Source organism: Pleuronectes platessa, chromosome 4 (genome assembly GCF_947347685.1).
Source record: "Pleuronectes platessa chromosome 4, fPlePla1.1, whole genome shotgun sequence".
NCBI classification, from domain to species: Eukaryota; Metazoa; Chordata; class Actinopteri; order Pleuronectiformes; family Pleuronectidae; genus Pleuronectes; species Pleuronectes platessa.
In genome coordinates, this window is record NC_070629.1 from 26,264,474 (window position 1) to 26,281,037 (window position 16,564).

General features: G+C 41.8%; 1 protein-coding gene across 9 annotated transcripts in view; it reads right to left on the reverse strand.

Annotated features, from left to right (window-relative positions):
- Positions 1 to 4,713: 4,713 nt before the first annotated feature.
- Positions 4,714 to 16,564, reverse strand: part of LOC128437834 (transducin-like enhancer protein 4) — a 35,216-nt gene continuing 23,365 nt past the window's right edge. For all 9 annotated transcript variants that reach the window (XM_053420122.1, XM_053420121.1, XM_053420126.1 and 6 more), the window contains 9 exons: positions 16,242 to 16,374; positions 15,777 to 15,964; positions 15,098 to 15,174; positions 14,739 to 14,988; positions 14,312 to 14,559; positions 14,063 to 14,210; positions 8,049 to 8,199; positions 7,883 to 7,959; positions 4,714 to 7,775 (listed from right to left, as the gene is read on the reverse strand). In XM_053420122.1, coding sequence (XP_053276097.1) covers positions 7,668 to 7,775; positions 7,883 to 7,959; positions 8,049 to 8,199; positions 14,063 to 14,210; positions 14,312 to 14,559; positions 14,739 to 14,988; positions 15,098 to 15,174; positions 15,777 to 15,964; positions 16,242 to 16,374 — 1,380 coding nt within the window. In that variant the 3' untranslated portion in view covers positions 4,714 to 7,667. The remainder of the gene's footprint in view (positions 7,776 to 7,882; positions 7,960 to 8,048; positions 8,200 to 14,062; positions 14,211 to 14,311; positions 14,560 to 14,738; positions 14,989 to 15,097; positions 15,175 to 15,776; positions 15,965 to 16,241; positions 16,375 to 16,564) is intronic.

The window sequence follows — 16,564 nt, forward strand, 5'->3', positions numbered from 1 at the left end:
CATGCGGAGCGGGTAAGACAGAGATCGAAACGCAAACCCTCTGTTAGAGGACGATGACGTGTGTTGAAAGTTGCAAGACTGTATTTGCCATATGTTTAAATGCACTGAGATTTTTTCAGTTGTGAAGTTTGAACATCACTCACTCTCCTATGTGTTGTGGGGTTTCTGGACCAAGTTTTCAGTTTGTAGTTTTCCAGTCGATTAAAAAGCCTAAAGAAGTAGAAACTATGCTAAACTGCAGCTGAAGCCGATGCAGAGAAAAGAACTGTTCTCACTTGGAAAATGGGAACTAAAGTTGGTTTTAAGTGGGGATCAGAGTCAGTCTAAAAGCTTAAAAAAAAACATCCCTTCTGACCCGCGTGCTTTATACGAGGCAGAGTACATTTGCCAGAGTATTGGCTGAAGAGCATTCAAACCAAGAGCTTTTAGTTCATTTAGTTTGGAGAGGCCATTCTCCTCCAACGCGTCCACCTATTCTAACAGCATGCATCGAAATGTCCATGACCTCCACTCAGATGGCTGCTCCTGTTATCTTAGGAAATATACAATCCTCCACTCTGTGGGTGATCTTACACCCTCTCACTGATCCAGTTCTCTCTACTTTCCCATGACCCCTGAACCCTTCTCGCTGCCGCAGTGGTGAAGTGACCGAATAGATGTAGAAGCATGAAAAGCCTCTTATGAGTAAAAAAAAAAAATATTTTCGATGAATTGAGTGCAGGAAAGTGGTTCAAGCACATATTGGTTGGATGAAAAAGAAAGAACAAGGTATATAGGGTCAGGCTAAGGTTCTATATGTGTGTCTGTGTGTTTGTGGTTGTGTGTGTTTGTGTGTGTTTCTTCATCTGTTATCATAACCATCACAACCATCACAACTAATTGTCTAACCCTAACCCTTAAACCAAGTCTTAAAGGCCCAGTGTGTACACTTGAGGTGAAAGGGATCTATTGGCAGAAATTAAACATAAAATAATCCTAGTGATGTTTTCACTAATGTGTTTCATCTAAATTGTACAAATTGTTTTGTTTACCGTTTATATGTAAATACTTAATATTTACATTGGGAACGGGTCCTCTCTACGGAGGCCGCCATGTTTTTTACAGTAGCCCAAACTGGACAAACTTAACACCTTTTGAATTTTTATGACAACTGAAGGCGACCACAGGTTCTCTATTAGTCTGGAAGGGGAGAGTGAGGTGAGGGGTGTTCAGCTGCAACATGCACCTACACCACTAAATTCTACACACTGAACCTTTAAGTACAAGTACACACACACACACACACACACACATACACCCCCACACGTTCCTCCCCTGTCTCTAAACGAGCTGAGCTGAAACCTCTCATCCTTCCCTTTTTGGAAAGAGATGATAATGGTCGTTTCACAGCTCAAAGAAGTCATTAATATGTGACACAGCCTTGAATGCAGGATATCATAGTGCTGCAGAATGAGCCCCCACCCCACTCTCAGCCACCCACCCACCCACTAACAGTCACAACCTTGTTAAGACGGCGGCGACGTGATTTAATCATCAGGCCTTCCTGTAAGAGGGCAGGACATTTTAAGCGGCATTGGTTGTTGCGAGAGAGAGAAAAAGAAAGTCCCTTTGAAATCATACAAATGTGTAAAGCTCTTTACAAATCTTTCATCTATTTACCGGATCATCGTGGAATTTACCTCACCAGATGAGCTGATTGACATCTCCCTATTCAACATGATCACCATTATCCCTGGAGGGGTGAGAAATGGGAGCAGGTGAAAATTTGTAAAGCCATATGTGACAGGAACAGATGTGAATGAGTTCAAACCGTGTGCATGGCCATAAATGTGAATGCTATGAGCTTTAAGCTGTGGTATAATCCCATTTAAAAATTCACTTTAATACAAACTCAATACATAACATTACCATGACAGGTCTCCCCTTCTTGGCACCCCTGGCACAATCCAGAAAAGAAGCCAAAATGTCCCTGATAAGAACACTGACATCTTGCACATCTGGAGCCAGACATACATGGGCTCGCTCAAGTCGGTCTCAGCTGTCAATCATGATATTTCACCCTGTTGTTATAGAATGAAATAATTAAACCAAAACGTACTGGGGAAATAATACACACAAGTCACAAGAGCTACAGAAAGAAAACATCTTTAAGAAAGAATGATTGAACATATACTTTGACATTTTATTTTGGTCAATAATAATAATAATACCTTTATTCATATACCTCTCAAAACATGCAAGTAAAAACATAACAAACAAAAAAAAACATAAAAACAAATAAACAAATAGTAGATAAATGAATAAAATCACTGAACGTGTGACAGGAGTCACCAGCAGCCAGTCACCAGGTGGCGATCAAGATGCTTTGGCTTTACCTTTCCGGGGACTGTCATGTCGTTCATCTTTATTATTACATTTTTCATAATCTGCTATTTATGTTGTGAACAAACAGCCAATTGCAACCAATCACAATGAATTGGGCAAATAAATCAAACTGCATCAATGAGTGTGTGTCCAGATGTTGAGGACACTTCTGTCTGTGTGACTGTGGGACAAGCAGCTGGGGCTGAGAGACATTTAGTAAAAGTGTCTTTCGATTGATCTCTGCTAGCACAGCTGAAGAAAATGACCTTGTTTCTCATCCGCAGTGTAACAGTGTGGAAGAATCAAGTATTCTCTGGATCTGTGAGTGTCCGTGACATTTGATCACGAACAGCAGAAATGAAAGTGGTGTGCGCCTGTGAGGGACTTGTGACACAGGTTAACCTACAGGCTGTGATGAGAAGCTTGGTTCCTCTCGGCACCGTATTAAATATATTAAATGTTAATGACAGAACACTTGACCCGACCACCTTGGCTTCTCCGCATATGTCATCCCACAATATTCCCACATTTCGAAACCTCTCAAAGGACTCTCGTCTTTTCTCTGCGTGCCTACGTCTGTAATATTCAAATGGTTTCCTGGACAATCGAGCGGCGCTGCTTCACCAGTACCTTGGAAAAAAGTCAGCTGCCGACAGATCCTGCATGAAGGTTCAGTGTCTTCAGCTCTGCTTCTTTAAGAGTCTTCATTTCTGATGGAGACCAGAACAAAACAACAAACACTGACTGTTTGTCTTTCGCTTTGTTTACTTTTTTGCTCCCGGCTTATGACTAAATCTAGTGCCTTTTTTTGTATTTGATGCATCAAGTATCCACATTGTCATCCATCCATCCATCCATCCATCTATTCATCTATCCACCCACCCATCTACCTACTTACCTACCTACCTATATACCTTTCTTTTTTTCTTGATGCATGAAGTATCTACATTGTCAAATATTCATCCATCCATCAATCCATCTATTCATTCCCCTCCCTACCCACCTACTTATTTACCCACCTACCTACCTTTCTTTCTTTCTTTCTTCCTCCCCTCCTTTCTCTCAATCTTTCTTTCATTCTCTTTTTCAATTCTAAAACTAGTCTGGCATTTCCACCACCCTTTATCACCACTCTGATAAACACCCAAACCTTAAAAACCCTTCACAGCCATTAAATACAGTGAATAGAATCAGTGGTGGATGATGTGAACAACCCGAATATGTCAGTAATTGTCACAATAAATCGTCTGCGGCTGAAGTGTTGCGTGACAAACTTTAATGCCGAAAGCAGCCTCTGGATTTTGACTCCCAGCGGCAGCCGTAACTCCACATCCATATTAAATGAGCTGTGAGAAACAAGGGTTTAAGTGTTTTTAGTGCAAACTGACAGGTCGGCGCTAGTCTCTGTGTAACCACCCATTGTGAACGTGCTGTGTTCACGCAGAGCACAGCGCTGGACGGCTGAAGTGGATTAAGTGATCTAAGTGAGGGCTGTGGAGGAGGACGCTCCACCATTACAGTGAATGATAGCTACTCCTGCTGCAGCTCTCCAACCGGCACTTCAAACCGCCCAAAGAGGGCGAGAAGGAGGAAAGGTGGGGATGCAACGTGGGAACGAGCCACCCTACTTCAGCGTTTCACATCGAGAGCCCTTGCGGCCTGCAAATTGCCCACTTTCCTGACAGACGGAGAAGTTGGATTAAACAAACAAGGCCACACAAAAGCGAGAAGGCGTCGACGTGCACGTGTTGAATCATGTTGCTGATGCGGCGGATTTTCTTCACGTTTAAAACCTTTACGACCTCTGATGTCCGATTTATCATCCTGCAAAAAAAAACCTTAACGAACATGTTAACTTCCGGACTGTCGGCTAGCATAATGTTTGCTAAGTGGCACTTTGCAGAATCATATGCAATACTCCACTAACGTCAGTTCACAGCGGGACTGGCTCTTATTTAATTCACTGTTCTAGAGGCAGTGACTCTGGAGGAGGATTATAAATTCAGCCGAGTGAGTATTTACCAGAGTTCAAAACAAAGTATGTGAAGCTACAATTCGAGACGATTAGATGCAATGAGATTCGATACAATTTGATACAGAATATGATATGAGATGGTTAGATTTGATAAGATACATTCGATCCGATATAATATGTTTCAATAGGACTGAAGTAAAACAGAAGTGGAAGAAAGAGGACGTGATAAGTACATAAAATAAAATATTATCACAACAGAGATAAATAAGGTAAATATATATATTTTGGTTTAATTTCTGGATAGCGGGAGGAAGCGGTGTCAATCTATGGATTGAACAGAGAATGAGGCTCAGCCAAAATAATCCACACAATAATTTAATAAATCAACCACAGACTAGAAAAAGAGAGCAAAGGCATTTTGTAATTGAAGAAAAAAAAAACTCAACTAGCAACAGGAAGTTTCACCGTAAGCTTGAATTATTACATGTTTACAGTATATTTATAACCTTCATGAGTCCCGTCAAGCTACACGCTCAACACAACATTATTCATATGTTCTTTGTTACAGGTCGTGTTAGCCAGCTAACGATCAGATGACGACGAGTAACATTCAGGTTCGAATGAGTACAACTAAAATCCATTTTTCATTTTTTTATATTATTAACGGGGACAAAAGCTTCAGAGAGTTAGATACAGTTCGTGACGGTGGCACCAGATGTTACGACTTGTTCACAGCCCACAAGTCCTTGACAGAGAAAGGGAATGCATTGTTTTATTTTGAAAGCATAGCTGACTGTGGAAAAACTGAAGAGCTGCTTCAGGAAAGAAAAAAAGAAAGAAACAACAACATAAGGCCAAGAAACAACAATCACCAGCAATATTTTGAATTTACAGTTTTTGTCATGAAAACAAATCGCAAAAGAATGTCAGTTATAACAGTGAATTAACTTTCATACGGTCTCTCGAGAAGCAAACCCCATTAGACCACAGTGTAAAATGTGCATTTACATTCACACCAGTGCAGTAACTATCAGTAATTTTCTTTAATCATGTGACATACTGTGCATACTTGTACATACAGTATGTGTCATGTCCCATAAAACTGAGTTAACCGACGGAAACATCTCTTCAGTGCAAATTATGTGTCTGTGTCAACGGCTGCAACAATATTGTGAATACAAACGGATGAACGAAGATGTAAAGTAAAATAAGTGAGATAGTTAAGATTAGCAATGAGAAGTAAAATTTCCCCCCATGCATTTGAACAGTAAAACTGTAGTACATGAGATGAGCTATGATATCCTCAATTGAATTCCCTTGGACACTCGATCATCTGGAAACCTTTTCCTGTAGATTCATGTATTTCTTAATTTGATCTTGTTTTGTAATGAGCCTAGAATGGAAGTTATGGCTGATAGACTTGGTTGGGTTTAGGCACATATTTGAATTTATGAGCAAGACTTTAAGATTGGGTCTCGAGATACTTATGTTGAGTGAGAAAATCGTCTGGTTAAGTTAACACTGAAGGTAGTTGACTCTAGTTTTGGGTGGTTATGAATTCTCTTTGCTCTTGAAGTTACAGTGTGTCTACCTGTAGCTGAGAGTTTTGCTGCAGCAGAAAACAAGTTTGAAAGCAGAAGAAAAAGTCGAGCAATGAAATAACATATCTCCCCAAAAAACATCCTGTTAACAGCACCGTGCTTCAAACGATCAGACTGACACAGCAGTGGTCATGAATAGTGTATTTCACTCGCATGTGTTCAGCACAGCAGGAGAGACAAGAAAAGATGTGTCCCAATTTGATGGGACGCATCCTTCGGAAGATGCATTTGAAGAGCAATTTTGTCACAGCGGCACAATCAGGGTGAGGCTGTCCAATCTGAGAGACTCCTTCAAACGTGGCGGAGAGATTCTTCAATTCCAGAGCAACAAAGGATCCAATTGGAGGATTCCTTACCGGGCCAAACTAATCTGCTTGGCAGTGGTGTAGCTAGCTTGCAAACGATGTGGGTGGCCGAGCTGCAGTTAGCACAGAGGAGCAGAGCAGTTAACAATGTGAAGTTAAGGGCGGGATGGGTTGTTGATGCAAATAGAAAAATCCTCCACAGACCAAACCAATCTCATTTCGGTTTGAACCATAACATTTTAGGAAAGGACTAGACTTCGCAGACCCAGTAGGTCGAGTCCTCCAAGGGAAGCAACCACTGAATTGGGACACGGCTAAAAAGGAGTTGGTCCTGGTTATTTCAAAAAGGACGACAGGTCTGAACTGGATCCTCTGGGTTTTGTTTCTTTACACATCAGTGATCATTTTTGTTCACTCAAAAACTAGAATAGTTAAAAACCACCCGAGCAGAGTCCATCACGTTTCGGCTCCTCGTGTCGGTGAACACTCAGCGGGACAAAATGGAGTCAGAAGCGTAGCATTATAAAGGCACTGTGTTATTTCTACAAGCCGACAGAAGAGAAATCACAACCATATTGTGGACCACTTGCTTTTCACACAAATGTTCAAAAAGTCTTGACAGGAAACCTGGGCAGGAAATGGTTTCACTGGAATCTGTGGGACAGAATCCAGAGTGAAGCCAGAGGAGGCTGAACTTCTGGGGCAGAACCAAGTGCAAAGGTCCGTCTGTGGTGAGGGCAAATGCCCAAAGGGTCACAACACAAACACACTCACACACACACACAATAAATAAAGACACGGGCAGAAAATAAACGTCAGAGGCAACAGACACAGGTCAAGTTAAAAATGTAACCATGAATCTTTCTTGTCAAGATTTAGTTGTTGATGTCTTTGGAGCATCCTCACAAATTAGCGCTTCACATGTGCAACATGCAAATAAGCAGAGGAAAAGTTTGGGGAAATTTGTTCCATTAACTTTAGCAGAATCTGAAGTTTTACTGGGAAATATTCTGGATTCTGGTTCGGCAACTCAACTTTTTAAGTCTTGGCAGAAAACAAAGTACTGCATGACGGCTTTGTCTGCACTGCTTGTATTCATGTTAGAGAAAAAGAGTGATACTTATACATAAAAGTGAGACGTAAAGGAATGTGATCTCACAGTCAATGATCCAGATTAAGTGCACGTGGACATTCACCCGTTCTCACAGCAACAAAAAGACACTTTTTAAAAACAACATCTCTGTGCTTGGTTCTGCTTGTTCCTTTTGATCCACGACCCTGCCAGGAGGTCAAAAGGTCACGGTCCATGAAAGACTTTTTTTTTGTTCCATCCAAATCCATTTTTTTATACACATTTAAAAAAAAATGTACAGCGGTGATGGAGATATGTCAGACTGTCTGGAGGGAGGAGTGGCCTTGTCCTCAGTAGATGACCTCGTAGACCGTCGCCTTCTTATCTCCTGAGCCCGTCACGATGTACTTGTCGTCTATGGAGATGTCGCAGCTCAGCACAGAGGACGACTCCTTCGACTGCAAGAGCGATAAAAGACGAGTGAAAGAGGAGAACGTGTGCTTAACACAAGAGCGATAACGGATGACAGGGTTTGACAGACAGGTTTATGTTCCGACGCACTTACCTGGAATATGCTGGCACCGTACGGAGTTCTCCAAGCGTTGAGCAGATTGTCTTTTCCTGTGCTCACAAACCACTTCCCTGCAGAGGATTAGGACACGTTTAAGAACAATAAATAACCCACTTCCGTCCTTTAGGGCTAAATCTAAGACATCTCAATAGATTCTTACCGCAGTGAGCAAATCTGAGCGAGAGCACGCAGCTTTCGTGCAGGTGGAGCTGGTACTTGTCGGGTTTGGTGACGTGCAGGACCTCCACATTGCTGTTCTCCATCCCGACGGCCAGCCACTCGCCCGTTGGACAGTATCCCAGCGAGAAGATCTGCAAACAGAGCCCACAGGTATGGTAGATAACCAGGTTTTCATCCCTGTCCCTTTGTCGGTCGGTTTGCATGATTGTTTGTGAGCAACAGAACAGATTTCCACCAAACTGGATCCAGGATTTATGTATATTTCTTTCTTTAACATTCTGGCATTTTCAACACCCCCAGGGAATAATTAGCTGTAGATAATTGAAATTTGGTGCATCTTGGACTGGATGCTACTTCGTGCGATTCCAGTTCTGTTGCGTTGTTAGAACTGAATCTTCTCCTTTCTGCATTTTTACTGTAGTGTTTTATCACAGAGTTTCACCTTTGTCTTTCCTCAATGTGCCAAAGAATCAGACTCACATTTGTAAAACAGTAAAACCGATGCTTAGTATTTTGGCAGAGTTAGACAGCTGGTGCTTCACATTGGAAAGATGCTCTACCTCTTCCGTTTCTATCTTAGAAAAAGTAATGACCTGCACATCATCATTAAATCAAGTAAATAGGGAAAACATCTATCATCTATCATCTCATAATGTTGAGTCCGTGTGTGCTTTTGCTAAAACGATGTCGGACAAAGTAGTTTTCTCTGGCCCGCTCCCTAATACAACAGGTGATGACATGTTTAGCCGCATGTTGTCTTTTAACCGCTGGCTGTCGAAGTGGTGTCCTGTAAACGGCGTGGGCTTTATAGATAATTGGCTAACTTTTTCGACAAAACCTGGTCTTGTTAGGAGAGACGGCGTTCATCCCACTTGGGATGGAGCAGCTCTCTTATCTAGGAATATTACTCAGTCTATTACATGACAACCCATAGTTGGGACCAGGAAGCAGAGCTGCAGTGCTAAACACTTCTCTGCGCTCCCTCTGGATCAATCACAAAACCCCATAGAGATTGTGTCTGTTCACCGTCCGACTAAATTATTGAAATTAAACAATAACAGAGCGAGAACTCCACACAAAAATTTAATACAAATAAAAACAACCTCTGAAACAATACAGGAAACCCAGACTTTTAAATGTGGTCTTTTAAACATTAGATCACTGGAAAAAAAAGGCTCTTTTAGTTAATGAAATAGTCTCCGATTACAACATAGATTTACTGTCCCTCACTGAGACGTGGCTACATCCTGATGAATATGTCAGTCTAAATGAATCTACTCCCCCCAGTCATATCAATTCACAGGTTCCTAGAGAAATTGGGCGAGGAGGTGGAGTTGCTGCTATTTTTAACTCCAGTCTATCAATTAATCCTAAACCTAAACTCAGCTACAAATCATTTGAATGTCTGGTTCTTAGTCTTCCACGCCAATCCAGGAACCACCAACAGCCAATCATATTTGCCGTAGTTTACCGTGCTCCCAGGGCTTATACTGAATTTTTAAAGGAATTCCCTGAGTTTTTATCAAACTTAGTCCTAAAGACCGATAAAATTATTATTGTTGGTGACTTTAATATTCATGTTGATAATAATAAAGATTGCCTTAGCGTAGCATTTATTTCAATACTAGACTCTATTGGTTTCAGTCAGTGTGTGCACAAACCTACTCATTGTGGTAACCACACACTTGACCTTGTATTATCGTACGGTGTCGGAATTGAAAATTTAACAGTACTTCCGCGCAATCCAGTTCTATCAGACCATAATTTAATAACCTTTGATTTTTCAATAACTGAATATATGCCACTAATAAAAAATTCATTTTCTAGATGTCTACCTGATAGTGCTGTAGCTAAATTTAAGGAAATAATCCCAATTACATTTAAACCCGTATTAGCAGTAGATATAAACAACAAATTCTTTAAAACCCTGAGCTCCATTGAGATCGACCACCTCGTCGATAGCTCTGCAGACTCATTACGATTAACATTAGACTCAATAGCGCCTCTAAAAAAGAAAAATGTCAAACATAGTAAATTAGCTCCGTGGTATAATTCCCAGACAAATGAGTTAAAACAATTATCAAGAAAACTAGAAAGGAAGTGGCGCTCCAGCAACCATGTTGAAAATCTAATAGACTGGAAGAATAGTGTTAAAGAATATAAAAAGGCTCTCCACAAAGCAAGAGCCGCCTACTATTCAAAACTAATAGAAGAGAATAAAAACAACCCCAGGTTTCTCTTCAGCACTGTAGCCAGGCTGACAGAGAGTCACACCTCCACCGAACCCAGTATTCCTCGATCCCTAAATAGCAATATCTTTATGACCTTTTTTAATGATAAAATTCAAACTATTAGAAATAAAATCAACCATCTCCTGCCCTCAATTGGCACTAATACCCTCCCAACAACAGAGATCTCAGAAACGGCTGAGAATCCTACCCATTACTTAGACAGCTTCTCTCTGATCACCCGTGATCAGTTTACCAAATTAATCTCAGGTTCTAAACCAACAACCTGTATCTTAGATCCCATTCCTACCAAATTACTTAAAGAAATTCTGCCCCTAATTGATAGTTCGTTACTTAACATCATCAATCTGTCATTATCATCAGGTTATGTACCACAGTCTTTTAAAATAGCTGTCATCAAACCCCTACTCAAAAAACCCACCCTAGACCCAGAGGTTTTAGCCAATTACAGACCAATATCTAATCTCCCCTTCGTCTCTAAAATCTTAGAAAAAGTTGTTGCCAATCAGCTGTGTGAGTTTCTCCGGGAAAATAATATATATGAAGACTTTCAATCGGGGTTTAGAGCCAATCACAGTACAGAGACAGCCTTGGCAAAAGTCACTAATGACCTTTTAATAGCCTCAGATCAGGGACTTGTGTCTGTCCTCGTTCTGTTAGATCTCAGTGCAGCATTCGACACAATTGACCATCAAATTTTATTACAAAGACTCAAACAGTTAATTAACATTAATGGAACCGCCCTTAACTGGTTTAAATCGTATTTTTCTGATCGCTCCCAATTTGTGCAAATTAATGATGAGTCATCTGTGCGCACCAAAGTTAACCATGGTGTTCCACAGGGCTCTGTGCTCGGCCCAATTTTATTCTCATTATATATGCTTCCACTAGGAAACATTATCAGGACACACTCGGTAAATTTCCACTGCTATGCGGATGACACCCAGTTATATTTGTCAATAAAACCTGAACAAAGTAATCAATTAACTAAACTTCGAACATGTCTCAAGGACATAAAAACCTGGATGACCCGCAATTTTCTCTTATTAAACTCAGACAAAACAGAGGTTATAATACTTGGCCCCAAACACCTTAGAGATGCATTATCTAATGATATAGCTGCGCTAGACGACATTGCCCTTGCTTCCAATGAAACCGTCAGGAACTTGGGAGTGATCTTTGATCCTGATTTATCCTTTAATTCTCACTTAAAACAAATTTCTAGGACCGCTTTTTTCCACTTACGTAATATTTCCAAAATTAGACATGTCCTTTCCCAAAAAGATGCAGAAAAACTAGTCCACGCCTTTGTTACATCGAGACTGGACTATTGTAATTCATTATTATCTGGCTCCAGCAGTAAGTCGTTAAAGACTCTACAGCTTGTCCAAAATGCCGCAGCACGTGTCCTGACGAGAACAAAGAGAAGAGAGCACATTTCTCCAGTATTAGCGTCGCTACACTGGCTTCCAGTTAAATCTAGAATAGAATTTAAAATTCTCCTCCTCACCTTCAAGGCCCTTAATAATATGGCGCCTTTTTACCTTAAAGAGCTGTTAGTACCTTATAAACCCGCTAGAGCACTCCGCTCCCAGAATTCAAGCCTACTTGTCGTCCCTAAATTCTCTAAAAAAAGAGTAGGAGCCAGAGCTTTTAGCCATCAAGCCCCTCGGCTGTGGAATAATCTACCACTTTCAGTTCGGGAGGCAGATACCATCTTTTCATTTAAGAGTAGACTCAAAACCTTCCTTTTTGATAAAGCTTATAGTTAGAGCTAATTAGTGCGCCAGAACGTTACTTGTTCTATTTTATGACACATGACACACGGAGCTTCTCTTTCCAGCTTCTCCTTCCTCTTCTCCATCCCTATCCCCCTTCCCCGGAATCCCTTTGCTTTATCACCCGCAGATCCAGGGCCTCTGTGGCCGCACCATGGATTGCGGTTTGTGGATCGTACACCGGGGGTCGCGGTGGTGGATCCACTGTGGCGGATTCTGGGCTGATCGTGGTACTGGTGGCGGACCCTGTGTCGCGTTGGCATTGGGCACGGGCGGTGGACCAGGACCGCGGTGGTGGCTTGTGATGGGTCCTGGTGGGCGGCGGTGGACGGTGACTGAGGACTGGAGTGGCGTCTGGTCTGGATGGTGGATCGTGGTCTAGATGGTTGCTGAGCATGGACTGTGCTTGCAGCGGGACTGCTTGGCATGTCATGTTGGGGTTGTCCTTCGGGATGTCTACCCTCATCAAATGCTGCTAGAGACTTTGATTATTGATGATGTTCTCCTACACGTGGCATCTATTGCACTTCTGTCCGTCCTGGGAGAGGGATCCCTCACATGTGGCTCTCTCTGAGGTTTCTACATATTTTTACCCTGTTAAAAGGGTTTTTAGTAGTTTTTCCTTACTCTTGCTGAGGGTTAAGGACAGAGGATGCCACACCCTGTTAAAGCCCTATGAGATGAATTGTAATTTGTGAATATGGGCTATACAAATAAAATTTGATTGATTGATTGATTGATTGATCATAGTCTTCCGGTGGGAAAGTTTGAGTGCATGGAGATTGAACTTGTCTCTGGGGGTGTGCACTGATTTTAACATAACTATTAATGTTGGTAAATGTCCACGATAGGATTTTTTTGCGCCATCATAAGAACAAAAATGTTTCAGTTTCCAAAATTAAACCGAGTTAGCAACAATTCTTCCAGCAGGACCCAACAACAAATTGTGTCGCTTTTCCTTTGATGGACAAAAAAAGTATTTTGTCTTTACCAAAAACCCATGTGTCCTTTTGGTTTAGAACAGATATCATTGGAAAGTATAAGCATTCTCTCAGTTATGTGTCTCTCCCTGTGTGAAGCTCTCTCTTAGCTCTCTTTAAATGCACACCCTCCTCCTCCTCCTCCTCCTCCTCCTCTGCACACAGAGATGGTGAAATGGGTCTTTTCAGGAAAATTGCGGTAATGGTCTATTATTGCCGCTCTTCCCCCTCACCTGAAAAAAAGAGTAAACTCTAACTGCCAGCCCTATTAATGTTAAAGGTATCTGAGGACAGGCCAGAAACACAGAGGCTCAATCTGACCTTCAGTGGCTGCTTAAGTGTTCAGAGCTGAGTCAGAAAATTACTGCAATAAATCGGAGCCTGAAGTGGTGTGAGTACACGAAACGCAAATAACTGTCCTTTGTCCTGTGATGCACAGTTTACATCAAATCTGCATTTTAGTTTAATCACAAAACAAAAAAAGTCTAATTTATAGCTATTTTTTAGCGTACAAATATATTCATCAATTAAATTTATTGGAAAAATGTTAGTAAAATTTATTTGACAAATTTTTGTAAAATTTATTTGAAAAATTTAGTTGAATTAACTCAAATATTTGATTTGAATTAACAAAAATTTAGTTACATTTATTTGAAAAATTTAGTTGGATTAATGAAAAATTTGAGTTTAATTTATTTGAAAAATTGAGTTGGATTAATTTAAATATTTGAGTCAAATTTAGTTGAAAAATGTAGTTGAATTAACTCAAAAATTGTGTTAAATTAAATGCAAAATGTAAGTAGAAAAATTCCTCATGACTTTCTTCAAATTTTGGTAAGAATTTGAGCCATTTAAAGCCCTCAAAAGCCAATTCATTTGCCTGAATAATAATAATAATAATAATAATCATTACAATTTCAATAGGGCCTCACACTGTCAGTGCTCGGGCCCTAAGTATTGTAAAAAACAAAGTAGATTTGTGTGTACCTGGGAGGTGAAGTCATGCTGCTGCAGCTGCCGTCCCTCTCTCAGGTCCCAGGACCGGACCGTGTTGTCCAGGCCTCCGGTCCACAGCTTGGTCCCATCGTTAGAGATGTCGATACAGCTGGCCCCGTCAGTGTGGCCCTGGAACTGCCTGCAGACAAATTCAAAATTAGCATTGGCCCCCTGAAAACCAACATCAGTAGGGTTCCACTTGGGAACCATCGGGGCTGTAGCGTGACCAGGGCTCCGTACCTGACCAGAGTCTGGTTGTGAAGATCCCACACAGCGATGTTTCCGTCGGAGCAGCAGGAGAAGCAGACCTTGGAGTCGGGGCTGATGGCCAGAGCGTAACACGCGGGCGCTGAGGACGTCAGCTCGGCCTTTATCCGAGGAGTGGGTGTGGCCAAATCCCAGATGGACAGAGTACTCGCCTCCCCCCCGACGATGAGAGTCCGGCCGTCAGGAAGCAGTCGACAGGAGCGGATGTAGTTATCTCTGTTCTGAAGTGACAGATACACACACAAGTACTTTTTACTGTCTTTTAAAGTGACAAATACATAAACGTGTTTCTAGCCACAGCTAAAAAAAACAAAAAACTTGCTGTACTTTCACCATTTATGATGTAAAATGTGGTTTCATGTATCAGTCATGTATGTCAGGGTCAGTGCAGCTCACTCACAAGGCAGTCCAGCTGGGAGACAGGGGTCTTGTTGCCCGGATGACTGATGTCCCACACCTTGACGCAGCCCTTGCCGCCGGTGTAGACGTGACGCGTGGGGTTACTGATGGTGACAGCGCACACCACCTCCCCGTGGCTGAGGGTATTGATCTGCCGTGCGTGGCGCGGGATGCCAGGGCCGATCAGTGCGTCCGGAGGAAAAGGCACAGGCTGCATTTGTCCGTCAGCGCTCACGTGGAAGGAGTAGGCCCTGACAGGGAGAAAAAGGGAGGGTGAGACTGGGGGGGGGGACGGATGAAAGACAACAAGAGGAAATAAAGGTAACAGCTGAGAACGAGGAGGAGGAGGAGGACACTTACGGTTTTCCACCAGGAATACCGGACAGGTTGGGAGGAAGCCCAGGGACACGTATGTGGTGGTGAGGATCGAATCCCACCTGAAGAACATGAGGGTGAAGTTTAAAACCAGCTCAACACACAACTACTGAAAATACTAAAACTAAAACTATATAATAGAGGTGATTAGTTTGGTGCGTCTGTCGGTTGTAAGCTGCAAGTTTAAATTGGAATTAAAATGTATTAATCACAAACAATGAAGTAATACTAACGTTTGCAGCTTCTGCACTGAGGATAGTGTAAACAATAAAGGCAGCAAATCCAGTCAGCATGGATTTAATGATAAACTAAGGAGAACTTATATACTATATAGTACATACAAATACTCAGGATATTAAAATATAAATAAAGTTGTTGGGTATTTAGGTGTTTAAGCTACACCCAGTGCAGTTAAACAGTTATTTCAGCAGCATTTTATGATTATATTTCAATGATATTTCCTTTCTGCCAAATTTAGTCTGGTTTTATTCTTGATCTGTGGATGGTTTTTACCTGCACATCACACAATCTCATAAAGTAATACTACTCTCTATTTGTTTGCCTTATTAAGCTGGTTTTCAAATAAAATTTTCTTCTGATCACATGCAGCAGCTATGATTTTAACTCCAAAGTATGTGTTGTGTGTTTGTGTGCGTTCTGGTACCACTTGTGTTCGCCCGTAAGCTGCCACCGCAGCGGCCGCCACCGCGCTCATCTGTGGGGAGATGCTGTGCAGGCCGCTGTAGGCTGCTGCCGCCCCGCTCAGCTCTCCGTTCATCCCCGGGTGAGGAACCATGCCGAACGGCCCGGGGTACGAGCAGGGGACGGCCAGGGGCGTACGGAGACCAGGAGCTGTGGGGACAAAATGACACAGGGACAAAGTTGTAGCATTCGGTGTCTGAGTTTGAAGTTTTAAAGAGTAACGTCTTCTCTGTGCTCTCATATCAAAGCAACAGGTCATTGGTCTACTTTAAAATATAACATCCTGTGTTTACCGATATTATTCTCAAACACAACGTATGAGCATTAAGCTTTAAAAAGGCCTAAACTCAGACTATAAATTCAGGTCATATTCATTTGTGCATTTTCATTTTATAAAGTTACATGACGCAGTGAATGGAACCCTCACCCAGCGTCTCCACACCCATTGGTTTGGTGGGTGCGGACCTCAGGCCGGGGGTGGAGGTGCTGCTGGGTGTTGGGGCATCAGAGCGGGATGTGGGGGTGCTGGACTTGGACACAGGAGTTGTGGACTTCTCATTCTGCAACACACACAAAACAGGTAAAGTCATCACAAATGTTGTTTGATAGATTTGCTGTTTACTTAACTTTTACTTAGAATGTATCATCTCCCGAGTTTTCCATCAAAGATATTGAACCTTTGTTCTGTTCAGTACCTTATTTGACACAATCATTTATAACGTATTTCTGAAAGTCTAAATATAGAAACCT